We start from the raw sequence: 17,442 nt of genomic DNA, 5'->3' as shown, positions 1-17,442 counted from the left end.
CAAATGCTTTAACAATGTTGGAACATGAGCTGCAGTTATCTTCATGGTAACTTTCTGACTTAAAATCTTCATGATCATCATAATAATATAATAAAACTAATTTTCTAGACTCACAAAATGTAGAGGGCTGAAACTCCAAAAAGGTGTGCTTGAATCAGACAACTGAGCACTTAAGGCTAATTACCTATTCGATGTGAGACAATGATTCTATTAGCATATGTTTGGATAAATGGCTCTTCTCACAGTTGGTATTTGCTGAATGTTTGGTGTTAAGATAATCGTAGGCATAGGGGTGAAAAAGGCCAGAGTCATTTGGCTGCAGGATGAGGAAGAGAGAGGCTGGAGATTCTGAACTGCAGAATCCAGGAGAGATCTTTGGGGAGCCTTTTGGCAGCTTGCCTACGTCCTTCACTTCTCCCCCTAAAGACCAAGGCCTTTAATTCATCCTGAAGCCCTCCAAGAGCTAGCCTGTGCTTTACAATAAAATGTTGGGGGCAGCTAGGTGGCGCAGTGGATAGAGCACCATCCTTGAATTCAGGAGGACCCGAGTTCAAATGTGGTCTCAGACATTTAACACTTCCTAGCTGTGTGACCCTGGGCAAGTCACTTAACCCCAGCCTCAGGGGGAAAAATAAAATAAAATAAAATAAAATGCTGGTTTTTATTCTTTGAGCGTGCAAATAAGCTAACCTTATAAACTTTTATTTTCCTCTCTAAGAACAGTCTATGAGAAATTCTTCTATTTAATTCAAACTCTGGTTTCATTTATAGTAAATCTGTCATTATTGATCATCCTGAATAAATTTCTCATATTTTGTATACTGACAATTAAATAAATGCACATTGAGGCTAAAATTTGAGTGATTCTTTCTATCCTCAGCATATTTTTCTGTGCTTAAAGAAAATCTAAATGCATAAGCCAAATATTCACAAATCAGAATTACCACTCATCTGGTGCCAATTCCTTAAGTATCCACAGGGGCCTAAGACTTAAAACAGTATTATAAAGCATGCTTCACAATTTTAAAAATTTTAATTGTTATAATTATTAAAGTAACTCAAAAGAAATATTAATTAACTCATAGCTATTCAAAACAATAAATGTATTTGAAAATTCCAATAGCTTTGATTATTAACTGTCAACTACACAAAAAAAAATCACATTCTTTTTGTAAATACTCAATTCTCAATTCTTTCAAATTTGTCCTCCAAATCCTTATCAACTAAAATTGTCCTCTCAAAGTTCATTGATGATCACCTAATTGCTAAAATGCATGATTTATTTCTGCCTTGACTTTTCTTTTAAAAAATTTATCCCATTGAACCTATCCTTCTGGGTCTCTCTTTTCTTTTAGCATTCTCAAAATACCTCATTATTGTTATTTTCTCCCAGTTCTCTAAATACTTTTTTCGGTGAGAAGAGCTAAGCAATCTTTCTGTGTATGCTGATTCTATGGGAGCAAATTATAGTGTCAAAGAATACAAATTTCAAAGAGAATAACTTCATGTTTTTCCTTTTTTTACCTATAACCCTGGAACTTTTAAACTTTTTATCTATTATGGACGTATTTAGCTGCCTATCTAAAACCCAAGAACATTTTCTCAGAATAATGCTTTTAAATGCATCAAATAAAATGCACATCATTAAATATATATGTGTACATACACACACACACACACACACACACACACATTGAAATACAATTAAAATGGTTTTGGGTTTTTTTGGTTTTTGTTTTTCATTTTTGCTGAGGCAATTGGGGTTAAATGACTTGCCCACGGTCACACAGCTAGGAAGTATTCAGTGTCTGAGGGCACATTTGAATTCAGGTCCTCCTGACTTCAGGGCAGGTGCTCTAACCACTGCGCCACCTAGCTGCCCTCTAAAGTGTTTTTTGAAAAAAAAAAAATTCATGGGCCCTAGTTTAATAACTCTTGCTCTACAATTTTAAACTATGTCCAAAGAGTTACAAAACTGTGCGTACCCTTTGATCCAGCAATATTACTACTAGCTCTGTATCACAGAGATTTTTATTAGTAAAAACAAAATCTGAATTACTTAACTTGGGCTATATCCCTACTCATCATATGACGGAGCCAATTTCCTCCATCTGTAAGGTTTCTCCCACTTATCACAGTTCTTCATTAGTCCTAAGCAAAAGCACCCTGCATAACCATCTAAACTCTTTCAACTGTTTTCCAGTCCCCCAATCCCTGATGATTCTTACACATGGCCTCCAATACAGCTCCCAAGCATCAATGAGCATAAAGGACAACTCCCCACTTTACCTGAAGCCTTTCTTCTATGCTAGTAAAATTCAAAACAGTCTCAACTTACTCTCCCTTTTCCTATAACACAGAGGTTTCCCCAGCAGTAACATGTGAGTTTGCTGAGAACTCTTCTAGTTTCTTCCTAATTGTAAATACCCAACTTTGTGGATACATTTTAAACCATGATCCTAAAATTTGAGTTACATCCTCAGGCCCATTAACTAACATCTATTAATCCCCCTGCATTTAATGGGCAGTAGTGTAAAAACATCATCTATTCCTCCATGATTTTCATTTTCTTGATAAAGATTTCTAATCTTTCTTAGTATTTTAGGTGTCTTCCTCCTGAAGCATTCCAGAATCACTTAGGATTGGTAGAAAAAGTAAATAATGAGTGTGATCAAGGTTTAGTAAAGGGAAGCAGGGAAGGAATTCAAGGATCTAGGGCAGTGTCTTATTGAACTGACAACCTAAATGGTCAAGACTGTGAAAAGAGAAAAGTGAGACTAGAATGAGGTAAAGGGATGGAAGAACTGGGCAGAATTAAGGAACCAGATGAGTAAAGATGAATAAACAAGAGAAGAATAAGGGTATTAAGATAGTGAGAGATACAGAAAGACAAATAATTGTGATCAAAGAGAAATATGATGTCAAATTTGTGATCATTTCTAAAGATGACTTAAGTAAAGTATAAATATGGATCAGAGTTAAGGAAATTGGAGAATTAAAGAAACCAAGATATTTTAAAAGGCATTAGCATGAATGGGGGAGTCACCAGCCATAATGCCATAGTTTAGGGTAATTATAGAGAATACTGTGAAGACGACGCCAGAATCACTAAACAAAGAGCATTTTTCCAATGGTGATAAAAGACTAATTTATCATAGAATTAGAACAAATTAAGTTACTTTGTTCATTATTTTTATCCTTTTTACTGCAGGATTGATCCAATGTAATCCTAGCTCTATTATACCTGTCCTCTAAAATATATGCTTTTTTGTTTTTTTCTATTTCTTTTCTAATACTGAAATGTCCTATACCATGCATGTGCAGAATAATTTGAACTCAATGAGATCTTATGAGTAGCACAGATGAATTAATGCTCCTCAATTCTGATAATATTTTTGGCTAAAAGTTATTCAAGATAAAACTGCATAATATTCCTGCTGTAACTAAAAGCATGAATCCATATTATACACTTTTATATAAATGCATAAAAAATCAATAGCATCTCAATGGTAGTTCTTATGCTTTTCGAAAATAAAAAATGCAGCACTTCAACTTGAACTATAGATTGCTACTCAAAGAAGCAGGCACTGTAAGTTATTTTCATTCTTCAAAGTCAATTATATAGCTTCAATTTACTTTGCATCACCAAATCAGGGCACTCTGGCTTCATATTCTTACTTTGGTTTGAGTTATTTAAAAATCTCAGTTCTAAGTTAGAAATGCAGTATTCTTTTTCTTAAAAGTCATGTGTTTTTATTTGTTTAGCATGATACATTATAGCTAAGATACAGAACAAAAGTGCCCCCTTTAGAATCTTTTGAAACTATAAAAATATTTGCTTAAGTTTTCTAGAATTTGAAATACTTGACAATTTCAAAATTTCCAAAATAACATTGATGTGGGCATCTCCAATATTGTTCCAGGTCATAGTTTATCCCTCTTCATTACATGTGACTCTCGTACTTGCCTTGCCACAAATTCTCTATGACGTTAAACCTCAGTGTGTTGGGAGTCGTACTGTAGGTCTCTTAACATTCCATGGATACCAGTACAAAACTTGTATAGGTTATCTGTAATACCCTACACTAAATAAATTGCTTACCCATCTTGTTTTCCAGAAAAAATATAATCTCAATTTATGCAACTTCTTGTTCACAAGTCATTGTAAGTAATCTTGCAAACTGATGACCACATTTTCAAATGGTATAAAATTTTGATTCCTCAGAAATTTTAATAGTCCATAACTTGCAGTCACATAGCATTCTCAGAAGGATACTAGTGTCACAAATATCACTTTTTGTTTTGGGGAAAGCTTGGGATAAATAAAAGAAATATTCTGTTTCCAAGTTGCATTTCAGCCATGTTATCTATCCTACTTATTCCTGGACTTGTTTTCTTGCAAAATTTATACAATATATATGAAAGAGCAAGTAAATAAGATAGCAACTCAAATGTATATTAGTGAACAACTTTCATCTACTCTTTGGTAGATGCTTTTTTATTGCTCATTTCCCAACAGATGAAAATACTCCATTGATTCCACAGAATTTCCCTTGTAACAAAGAAACCAACACATTTCCCATGTCTAACAATTCAATACCTACAGTTCCTGCCACTATATTGAGACAGGTTATATCAATTACCATTTCCCTGAAGTCAGGATTGGTTATTGATTAATTGCATTGATCAAGTTCTAAATTGTTTTGATGTTATTTTTTCTAAATTATTTGGACACTGAGTAAAGTTCTCTCTTACAATACGCTCTATGCTAAGTTATGCAAGAGTTCACATGTTTCTCTGAATTCTTCATATTCATACAAAACCAAAAAATTATTTTCTTTATTACTTTTTTTTAGCTATTCCTGAATTAACAAACATCAACTTTGTTTCCAGTTGTTCATTACAATTATTTAAGGAGGGTGCAGGGGTTATGTATGTGGGAACTTTTTCTTGGTCCCTTATGTTTTTGGGGAGTTTGTCCAGTTGTTGGATTACTATTCAAAGAATTCTGATTCATGAGTTTTATATTTTAACTTTGAATTATTTTCCAGAAGAGACAGATCACTTCATATAATGGTAGTTAGAATTTATACAGTGCCATAAAGTTTACCAGGTTTGTGTTCCTCACAACTCTGGGAAGTAGATGCTATTATTATCCCCAAAGATGAGGAACTGAGGCAAACAATTCAATGATTTACATAGGATTATATACCTAATAAACATATTAGACCAGATTGTAATTCTCCACTATAGTGCACTACTGTTCAGCAAACCAAATAACAAGAAATTCATTGAGAATTTAGAATAAATTATTTTCTTTCCCCAGAACTGTACAAAAATTCAGAATCTCATAAGCAAGAGGAAAAGGGATAGCCAGTCTGCATAATCACAGATATCCCAGCAGCTTTTCTGCAGGAGCAAAGGGAGGCCAGAGGAAAGTATAACCTACAGGGCTCTGTGCCAAATAACAGAACCCCAGGCTGGTCAGAAAACCCCAGGGTAGGAATGTTGGAAGCTCCATAGAGTAGCAATGACCAGCTCAACATGACAGAATCCAGACTAAGCAGCCCATGGATTCAGGTCCCTGTCAATTTGTCCAGAGATGAAAAAGAAAACTCTGACGATTTAGTACCCTCACCTTCAAAAGTCCAGAATGGGGATTTTAATGATATGGAATTAACTCTGGAGGTGGGTTCAGCACAAGGCCCCATGTAAACCATAGTGAGGCAATACAGAACTAATCACTTAATTCAAAAAGTGCAAGAGAGGTTGGAATTTGGTCCTGACACAAAGACCAATTCAGCAACAAAGGCTAAAAATATAAGTAAATCAAAGAAATCCTCTGACCAAAATTTAAAAATCAATGTGGTTCTGGATATCTACAAAAAAGAAGATAACTAACAACTCCAAGCAAAGAAGGGAGCATGTTTTGTTGTATTTTTTAAAATAAAAGCTACATGAATAGAAGAATGAAGCAAGAAATTTATAAATTAAATCGCTTTGAGGAAAGAATTAGAATAACAATTAGTAACTTAGAAAATAAAATATTAGATTCTGGCCAAACAACAGAGCTCCTGAAAACTAAAATAGAGCAAAAAGCAATCAATGGCTCAATGACATAGTCAGAAAGAGTACAACAATAACAGGAAGAGGAGAAAGAAAAGGAAGGGAATGAAGAACAATATCAACAACAAGAACAAGTAAGGTGGCTAGGTTTTTTTTTTTTTTTCCAAAATGAACTGGAAAACGCATAAAGGAGAGGTCATTTAAAAATTGCTGGACTCCCTAAAAACCATAACAAAAAAGTATAGAAACAATTTTAAATAAGTTATAAATGACAATTCCCCAAAAGATAAAATTACCATCTGGGAAAAAATCCCAGGATCATAATAAGCAAAATCCATAGCCCCATTATTAAGTGGAAAAAATGCTTCAATTATACAAAAGGAATTTGTTTAAGTACCAAAGAACCAATCAGGCTCAAACAAGTCCTGGAAGGTTCTATTATAAATTGTAGGAGATCTTGAAATAAAATATTTCAAAAGGCAAAATATATAGGCTTACAACACCAAGAATAACTTATTCTGCAAAGCTAAATATAATCCTATAAGAAAAAACAGACACTTAATAGAAAGAGGTCTTTTAAGCATTCTCAATGAAAAGAAAAGTAGGAATTGTGAAAATTAAAATGCAAAAGTAAAGAAAAATTTAGAAAGGTAGATTTATTTGAGCAATTAGAAGGGATTATTTGAAGAGGTAGCACAAATATTCTAATAGGGAGAGAAACCACCAATGTTCCCTTAGAGTCTTAATATCTTCAAAGGTTATAGAGGAAATCAAATAAGAGAAAAACAGAGGACCTTGTTTCTTATTTGAAAACAATTACAATTTCAGTACAATCATTTAAAGGTTATTTAAATATAAAATCATTATGAGCACTATGTGATGTAGAGGTCCGTAAAAGACAAATTTATCTGTAGAATCTCATAGAATCAAAGAATCTAAAAACTGGGAGGCACTTCAGAGATCACTTAGTGTCACTAATTCTTGAATATATATCTTAAACAATCATCCAAACTCTATATAACAAAGAAACTTCCAGTGGTGGAGAACTCACTATGACATTTATATATACATACATATATATATATATATATATATATATACATATATATATATATATATTATCATTACTAGACTTCTCTAGGCATTTAATGGTCCCTTATATCAATCCTAATCTATCTTTCTAAAATTTCTACCAATTATTTCTAATTTTGTCACTGAAACAAAATAAAATAAATCTAATTCATCATCTATAAAATATTCTTTTGGGTGTCTAAAAAGGTCTATCATGTTCCCACTAAGTCTTTTCTAACCCAACTAAATATCACTAGTGTCTTCAATCAAGTTTTGCATGAATTAGAATCAAGTCCCCTTACCACCCTTGAAATATTGTCAATGTCCCTCCTAAAATGTGACACCAACACCCAAAGTGAACAAAATACTAAAGATATGATTTAACTCTGTAGAATTGGGACAATCTTTATCTTATATAGGGCATTATGCTTTTATTAATGCAGTTTAAAATAACATTGTATTTCTTGGCTATCTTGTCACATTATCAGCTCATATGGAACTTGTAGGATACTAAAATTCTAGGGCATTATCTTCATCAACTGCTTTCTAAAAGTCCTCTAAGTAAAATGATGAAGTCCAAACTAGGAGTGCAATACATAAGAGATTAGGTATAGCTACATGACCAGAGATTTGTAGTTTTGATCAAGAATAGTTTAAAAGAAAATGAAAGGGAATGGTTACAACATACTGAGACAAAACTTCAAAAACTGTTTATCATGATCTCAACAGTTAGAAAAACATCAATTGCTCATGGGTAGAACAAACTAATATAATAAAAATGACAATTCTGCCTACATTAGTCTATTTGTTAAGTGCCATAACAATCAAACTTCCAAAAAAAATGTATTTTATGGAACTAGAAAAATAATAACAAAATTTATCTGGAAGAAAAAAAATCCAGAATATTAAGGAAATGAATGAAAAAATAAAAAGATGGTAGCTTAGCAGTACCAAACCTAAAAATATATTATAAAGCAGCCATTATCAAAACCATTTAGTACTAGCTAAGAAATACAGTGGTGGATCAGTGGAATAGATTAGATATACATGAAACAATAATCAAGACCTATAGCAATCTAATATTTGATAAATCCCCAAATTCTGGCTTTTGTAATAAGAATTCACTATTTGACAAAAATTGCTGGGAAAATTAGAAAATTATATATCAGAAACTCAGCATAGAGCTACATCTCATCCTTCATACCAAAATAAAGCCAAAATGGGTACATGATTTGGGCATAAAGGATGATACCATAAACAAATTATGAGAGTAAGGGATAATATACCTATCAGATCTCTGAAGAAAGGAAGAATTTATGTACAAAAAAAACTAGAGAACATTATGAAAGGCAAAATGGACAACAAAACTGACAGAAACAAGATTAAAAGGGAAGTACAAAGCTGGGGAAAACATCTTTAGTCAGCACTTCTGACAAAAAAAATTCCTTTTTAAAATATATATGAGAATTGACTCAAATTTATAAGAATTCAAGCCATTCTCCAATTGATAAATGGTTAAAGTATATGAACAATTTTCAGATAAAAAATTAAAACCATTTATAGTCATATGAAAATGTCCTCTAAATCATTATTAATTAGAAAAATGCAAATTAAAACAACCCTAAGGTACACCTCACCCCGTTCAGATTGGCTAACAGGAAAAGATAATGACAAAAGTTGGAGGGGATGTGGGGAAATTGGGACACTAATACATTGTTGGTAAAATTGTGAAATGATCAACCATTCTGAAGAGCAATTTATAACTATGCCTAAAGGGCTATAAAACTCTGCATACTCTTTGATCCAGCAGTCCCACTACTGGGTTTGTATCCCAAGGAAATCATAAAGAAAGGAAAAGATCCATATGTGCAAAAATGTTTGTAGCAGTTCTTTTTATGGTGGCAAAGAACTGGAAAATGAGTAGATGCCCATCAATTGGGGAATAACTGAATAAACTATGGTATATGAAGGTAATAGAATATTACTGTTCTATAAAAAATAATGAAAAAGCTGATTTTAGAAAGGCCTGGAAAGATTTACATGAACTGAGGATGAGCAAAATAAGCAGAACCAGGAATACATTGTACACAATAACAGCAAGAATGTGTGATGATCAACTATGAAAGACTTGGTTCTTCTCAGGAATTCAGTAATCCAGTGCAATCCCAATAGACTTCGGACAGAAAATGCTATCTGCATCCAGAAAAGAACCATGGAGATTGAATGTAAACCAACACATGCTGTGTTCACTTCTTTTTTGTATTTTTTCTCTTCCATGGTTTTTCCCTTCTATTATGATTTTTCTCTCCCAACATGATTCATATAGCAATACATATTAAAAATTAATTAATTAAAGAAAAAAACTGGACACCATGGAGAATATCAGGCTTAACTTTGAGAAGAATCCATTAGTTTTTCCCTAACAAGGGGAGAAATTTGAAAATAACAAATGAGACTTCATGTACCATGTCATGATATCTCAAGGAAATGTAAGCTTCTAGAGGGCTGAAATATTTCATTTTGCCTTTTTGTCTCTAAAACTTTTAATTCCAGTGAATAGTTCTTTGTACATACTAGGAAATTAATAAATTCTTGTTAGATTTGGACTGGATTGGATTACTAGTATTCTGAGAAATCTGAGGAACCATGGTTTTTTGGTTTTTTTTTTTTTTTTTTTTTGTTATCCTTCTCATGGTTCCCAAGATAGTACTCTACATGAAGCAGATACTCAAAAAGAAAGTATCATTTACTAACGGGAATGCTGGTGTTGTTCATTTAGTTCATTCAAGTCATATTCCAATTATTTAATTCTAAAAATTTTGGAAGGGAAAAAAACACAGGAGAGGCTAAAAATTCCTATTTACATCCATAGAGTAATATTATCTTCTCTAACTGGCTATGATTTAAAGAAATTTCTTATGTCTAATATATGAATCAGAACTCTTTCACTTTTCATATAATTTTCTGCCATCATTATGGAAAATTGTATTTCAAGCTTTTGATAAAAAATGACACGCTATACAGGAATAAAGGCAAAACATGTCCCTAAACTCTACTTTGCAACATTAATGGATATTTAAGTTTTGTTTGAGTATTCAATTTAGCATCAAATACTTCATTTTAAAAAAAACTACATTTGGCACTAAATTCACTTCAGTTGTATCTAGAGTTCAAGAATAAGGGGAAGTACTTAACTATGAAAAAAATATTTACTATACTGTAGGAAAGAAAAAAATTCCACTATGGAATTTCTCTTTATGAAAACCAAAGAAAGTTTTTTCTCATAAAATTTTAAACTTAGAAAAGAAGTTGTTATTTTTTTCAGAGTCTAGTTTTCTGAACTATAGGCATGTGCCTAAAGGTAAAAGTATCTGAATTTATATTATCTGCAAGGAATTTAAGTTGTAAAAATGACAGCTCTATATCATAGACAGAATGATTTAAGGGGACCAAACACCCAGTAAATGCTGAAATATTTATTACCAATTGAAATACCTAAATTTCATGAAAACTTCATGAAATACATACAATCATACAAACATGAAAAGTAATTAAAAATCAGAGTAGTCCAAACCTGATATAAAGCAAGAGAGTGTCCATATCTCTGAAGAGGTCCTCTTGATATTGGTGCCACATTCCATATGCTGCTTTCTAAATTGTAACTAAAGATATTTAAAAAAAAACAGCCATTAATTAGTATATTTTAATTCAATTTTTAAAAAAATCAATTGTTTTTATTTACTTGTATCCCAAAATAAATTAAATTTAATAACAAAAGAATAACTCAAATTTCTAACCTTGAAATTTTTATAGGGAACAAAATGAAAATGAAATTGTCCTAAGCACATAACATTCATTTTCTCAATTTAAGAGACCCCGTACTTTACTCATATTCTTGAGTGTTAGCATATGATTTACCCTGAACTCAATTACTGGCAGATCTTAAAGAAACAGGGAAAATCTCTAGTTTATATCCAGATGCCATATTTCTCACCTTTAAATCAGGATGATACAGTAGGAAGAACCTAGATTTCAAGTCAGACGACCCATTACTCAATTTCCTGCTCTGCCGTTTACCAACTATATCACTTGGGCAAGTTATTTAACCTCTATCAGCCTCAGTTTCCCAATCTATAAAATGAAAAGACTGGACTAGATGATCTTTAAGATCACTTTCAACTCTAACTATTGGTCAAAGAAATGAGAAGTATCTTTTCCACAAGAAGTTGGGGACTGACCCCAGAATTAAAATTTTATCTTGTCATTATTTTCAATTTAATCTTTATTTTGGGGCAATTCATCATTTATACTTTAAATAAATTTATTTTATACTAACACATTTTACCCAAACACCATTTTTAAAAAATGTTTCAACAGATCATTGATACAGTGTACAAAATGTTACAATCATTTTTCAATTTTTCATTGACGTAGTTTTGCCTTGGAGTATTCCTATTCCATCCTGGTTCTGTCACTTTTATCCATATTGGCCAATCTTGAAAGTATAAATCAAGCTACAACTGGCACTAGTTATCACTTCTAAAGGCTACTAAAATGACTTATAGCTGAATGACATTCAGAGTAGTGAAAAAATATTTTCTGTCCACGAATTCAGCAATAAATTACTTCTAATGTAATTCCTATAATTTTCTAACTTTCTCAAATACTAAACACTTAGTGAACAATGTTCTAGAAAGGAAAAATTAATTCATTTGTTTAAATATGTAATGTAAAAGTTTAAGACAAAAATATTCAATATTGATTTTTAAATATAACTCAAATAATGAATACCTGGCATTTTTTTTCCCAAAAACTATGCTTATTTTTATTGGTCATTCATTTTCTTTCATTATGTCTTACTTTCTGCCTCCAGGTTAATATTTTCTTATGCCTTAAGGTTTATTTTACAATATATTAACAACTTTTTGAATTAATTCCACTAGTACTTTCAGTGTTTTCTTTTTATTTAACCTTTAGTATCATTTATTTAGAATTCTTACTGACCACATAAATATTCCTCACACTATTTCCCTTCATCTCCAAAGGAAAAGAATTCAATTTCCTTTCATTTGATATAATACATTTTTCAATCAAACCTTTGAATCAATTATTTCCTTCTTCTCCATAGTGAAAGTTCTCACATCCCCTAAATACATTATTTTATACATTTTATACATTATCTTACTGAATTTTCCCCTCTTTAATACTTGATGTTAGAATCTTAGATTATTATAATTGGAAAGGGCCTTAGAATCCAACTCTTTAATTTTACAAAGTAAAAACCTGAGATCCAGAAAGGATATAAAATTTGTCCAACATTATACATTGTGGTAAGTCTAGGTCCAAAATCCAGGTCTTCTGACTCTTTCTAGTAAACAAGTGGCTTTCCCCCTCAATATATCATGCCTAGTAGTACAGAGTCATTAACGTAAAATAATAGCTGCATAAACAATAACAACAAACAGTAACAAAGAATTTGCCCAATAATATAAATTCCTGTGTTGATCATTAATGAAGGAAAAGGAGAAAATTTCTTCTAAGAAAAAAATTCCATTTTCTCTGGAGTCATAGACATATACCTATTTTTAAAAAACACTTTTTAAAGCATACATTTAAATAACCAAAATTTTTAATCTGAAGATGCAAACTTTAGATGCAATTTTTAAAGTAATTTCATAGTAAAAACTGATCTCCATAAAAAGGGGAAAAGACCTACATGTGCAAAAATGTTTGTAGCAGCTCTTTTTGTAGTGGCAAAGAACTGGAAACCGGATGTCCATCAGTTAGGAAATGACTAAAGAAATGATGGTATGTGAATATTATGGAATATTATTGTTCCATAAGAGATGATCAGCAGGATGGTCACAGAAAGGCCTGAAGAAACTTCCATAAATTGATTCTCAGTGAAGTGAGTAAAACAAAGAGAATATTGTACACAGCAACAACAAGATTATGCAATAGTCAATTCTTATGGGCATGACTCTTGAACAATGAGGCCAATTCTAATATAATTGTGATAGAGAAAACCATCTGCATGCAAAAAGAGGACTATGGGGACGGTATAGTATTTTCACTTTTTTGTGGCTGTTTGCCTGCTTTTTTTTCTTTCTCATTTTTCCCTTTTTGATTTTATTTTTCTTGTGCAGCATGATAAATATGGAAATATGTACAGAAGAATTACACATGTTTAATCTATATTGTTGAACCTATACTTCCTGCCTATGGGGAGGGGTTGGAAAAGGGAGGGAGAAAAATTTGGAATACAAGAGTTTGCTAGGGTAAATGGTGAAAATTATATGTATTTTGAAAAAATTTCAAAATAAATTTTGAAAATAGCTTGAAAAAAGCTATTATCAAAATAAAAATATATTTAAAGTGAATAAAGGAAAAAGTAAGATTAGAAGAGAGACATTTCAAAGGAAAAAATATGTTTTCAAGATTGGTTATAGAGAATATATTAGTCAATTATATTTCTGAGACTTTGAAAAAAATATAATAGAAAGTGAACTCAAAATTCATAGTAACCAATAAAGTTATGGCTTTTATCACTTAAAGCTAGCATTATTTAATTCAGAAGTTAGAAAAATATCCTAATATCTTGAGAGTCAGGGATTTTTTTTGGCCCAAGTCTCAGTCTCAAATTCAGACACTGATATAATTTGGTAACTCAGATATAAACGTACCAAACAAATAAAGAATCCTGAAATATACAATATGTATGCATATCCTTGTAATTAATCCATGTCCTCAAAAAGATACTAGTCAAAATAACTATTCACATCAGAATTTAATATGCAAAATAGGAAAAAAAGCATATTTATATAATAAAAAACTATTTCTAAACAATTAAATGTAAAATATGAGAAAGACAACTTACTTTAAGACCATTTGAAAAGAACTGTAGTTAAAAGTATATCCACCAATCACCCACATAAATTTTCCATGTAAAACTGCCTTATGTGAAGCCCGACCAACAGAAGGACTGAATGGTTTTACATTTGGAAGAATCCAGTAGGACTCCGTGGAAGGTACATTCAAAGAACAATCAGGACCTATTTTTTTTAAAAGATACCATGCAATAAGTTTTTAAATAATTGGAATACAAAACATTAAAACAGTTAAAATGATGTGCAATCTTCACACTGATAAAATGTAGTTCACAATAGCCATTTGGATCATAATTTTTTTTAAGAAACTGATAAGATTATTTCATAACAAACATTACATTTATGAAGCAAATTCCATCACAGAGCCTAGAAGAAATAATATGGATTATATGCAAACTTCAATAACCTTAGTATATGTTACATTATACATAAAGTAGGAAAAGGTAATATTTTCATTTGTTCAGGATGTATTCCCCCACAAAAGTCTTACTCCACTGCCTTACCAAGGCACAAAGACATGACTTCACATCTTCCAAGATTATGACAACACATTACAAGCTAGAGTAGATCCTATAATATGCTGGAAAGATTTTCCTTTCCATGCATAGTGCTTATAATAGACTATGTCTCTTGCCCAAGAACAAGTGTATCTAATAGTATAGAAGTTCACCACCAGTTATTTGGTCATTTCAACCCTAGTAACAAAAAAAATACAAAATAGGCATCAATATAGTGCAGATCTTTTCAGATTCCTCTGAGACAGTAGTTAAAGAAGGAGAAAAATGGACAGAAGCTGCTAAGAATCATGAAGTTTTTAATACAGTCTAAAAATATTAACTGTTGTTGATTTAAGCATAAAATCCTTAGACAACAACTAATAAATCAACATGAAGAATAGGAACTGCATCCATTTTGGCATAGTCATTATAAATGAACCAGAAAAATATGAGGAAGTTGTAGTTAAATGAAAGGATGGTTTCCCATGTTTTTCTTGGAGAAGCAAATAAAGGAATTGGTAGAGATCAAAGGTAGTGAGAAAAATTTCAAGGAATGCTTACTTTTCAATAATATTAGTTAGCATAAGCAAAAAAAATTTTTAAGACTATGATGAAGATGATTGTAACTTATGCACCAACACCCATTGTAAAGGATGAAGAAGTAGAGAGTTGTATGAAGAATTCAATAAAAAGCTTCAAACTAAATCAACAGGTATTTTAACAGTTGATGACTTCAGTATAAAAGTGTGACATCATAAGAAAATATTTTTAAAAGTGTTGAAACATATGATACAAGATAAAGAAATGATCTTTCCCTCTCTTTTTTATCTTTATCATATCTTTCAACACTTTTTAGAAAGGAAGGTTTGCAGTCAAATAGAAAGGGATTTACAGGACAAAAGAGTTTATATTTGATCCTGGACCAATGGGAAGCTATATTAGTTTATTCAGTTGGAGAGTGACATGATCAGGGCTCTACTTTAGGAATATCACTTGGGAAGTTCTGTAAAAGCTGGTTTATAAAGAAGACTTGGAACAAGCACATTATGATAGCATTGCAATAGACTAGAATTAATGAGGGCCTGAATTAAGATTATTTTCCATGTGGCTCTTAAAGCTTAAATAAATACAAATAGTTTAATTATTCTCAGCTTTCATATACTTTTCCTCATTAATTTAAATATTACCTCTGAATCATTCAAAGCCTTTTATTAGATTGTGATCTCCTGAGACTAAGGACTATTGTTATTTTCTTTTTACTTCCTTTTGTATCCTCAGCATTTAGTATAGTGCCTGCACAGAGTAATTATTTAATAAATGTCTATTGTCTTGACAAAAAGTATAAAACATACATTTGGGCCCTGAATAAGGAATGGGAAAACTTTTAAAAGAGTTTACATTAGAAACAGAATTAAGTTAGAGAAAAGTATGTGCATCCTTAATTAAAATAAACTAATTTTATCAAATTTCAAACTTTTAGAATTGACAGAATGAGGTTCTAAAACTTGAGACTTAAATTTGGATATTTTTAGGATGGAAGAGAGCAACTATTGTTAAGGCTTACTAAAATATCCCAGATCTATAAGATTATCAATATTCATAAAAGAAATTTTTAAAAATTCTCCATGGCTGTAGAATCTACACATATCTAGGAATGTTAAAAATTTCTATGACCATGGAAGAATAGAACTGGGAAGAGAGGGCTCAGAACAGAGACAAAAAGAATAATCAAAAATCAAAAAAGTTCTGACAGTATAAATAAAGCACATGGAGTTGTGAATTTACTGAATTCAAATTCAAATAAATTAAATTCAAATCCAAATAAATTTCTTGGAACTTGCCTCTTCCATAGAATAATGGGTACTTCTTAAAAAGTCAACATCAAATGACTTCTACCATTTTTGGTCAAGATTTCTAATTTCTAATTTCATCGATGTGAGAAATTCCTGACGTGAGGAATTCCTAATGTATTTGACAAACCATCTATAACTTATGTCTTAAAAAGCTGTCTTATAAAAAAACCAGACTTAAACAAAAAATTTGATCTACATCCACAAGACTGAAGAGAAACAGAAAAAGGTACACAGAACCCTTGAGAACTGTAACTCTGTTGTGGGTATATAAAAAGTACTCAAGGATAATTTGATTTTACTGATATAAAAGAAAAAAGGGGGGTGTAGTAAAGGGAAGGAGGTCGTTTCAGAAAAAGGGGAAGGAATGATAAAAAGAGTGAAACTACATCCCAGGAAGAGGCATAGAAAATACACCATATCTGAGGGAATTTTACTCTTACTCTCATCAGGAAAGGTTCAAAGAGTAAATAATTAACATATTTGTTTTTCAGAGAATTTTCTCTCACCTCATTAAAAGGGGGGAGAGGAAAAGGGAAAAGGAAAAGGAGAATAAGTGAAGGGACTTGGAGGGAGGGGGGGAGGGATACTAAAAAAAAAAAGGGAGGGTTGCGCGTCACAAGGGGGGGTCTGTAAATTAAATATCGGGGAGGGGGGTCATGGGGGTCAAGGGAAAAAGCATAATCTGGGGATAATATGATGGCAGGAAATACAGAATTAGTAATTTTAACTGTAAATGTGAATGGGATGAACGCTCCCATCAAATGGAGACGGATAGCAGATTGGATCAAAAATCAGAACCCTACAATATGTTGTCTGCAGGAAACACACTTAAAGCAGGGAGATACATACAGAATAAAGGTAAAAGGTTGGAACAGAGCCTATTATGCTTCAGGTAAAGACAAAAAAGCAGGGGTAGCTATCCTTATTTCAGATCAAGCAAAAGCAGAAGTAGATCTAGTTAAAAAAAGATAAGGAAGGAAACTATATCCTGCTGAAAGGTAGCATAAATAATGAAGCCATATCAATACTAAACATATATGCACCAAGTGGTATAGCATCTAACTTTCT

The 17,442-nt window shown here is 31.7% G+C and overlaps 1 protein-coding gene across 5 annotated transcripts in view; it reads right to left on the bottom strand.

The window, feature by feature from the left end:
• ATRNL1 (attractin like 1) overlaps nt 1-17,442 on the bottom strand; it is a 1,155,405-nt gene that overhangs the window by 1,053,598 nt on the left and 84,365 nt on the right. For 4 of the 5 annotated variants that reach the window (XR_012487055.1, XM_074295689.1, XM_074295690.1 and 1 more), the window contains exons 6-7: nt 14,015-14,189; nt 10,712-10,799 (exon numbers count right to left, since the gene is read on the bottom strand). The exons of the other annotated variant lie outside the window; for it this stretch is intronic. Coding sequence is in view for 3 of the 4 variants with exons in the window: in XM_074295689.1 (XP_074151790.1) it covers nt 10,712-10,799; nt 14,015-14,189 (263 nt within the window). In the remaining variant the exon portion in view is untranslated. The remainder of the gene's footprint in view (nt 1-10,711; nt 10,800-14,014; nt 14,190-17,442) is intronic. 5 annotated transcript variants of the gene reach the window in all.

This window comes from Sminthopsis crassicaudata, chromosome 2 (genome assembly GCF_048593235.1).
Source record: "Sminthopsis crassicaudata isolate SCR6 chromosome 2, ASM4859323v1, whole genome shotgun sequence".
NCBI lineage: Eukaryota > Metazoa > Chordata > Mammalia > Dasyuromorphia > Dasyuridae > Sminthopsis > Sminthopsis crassicaudata.
This window is presented reverse-complemented; position numbering and strand designations above follow the sequence as displayed.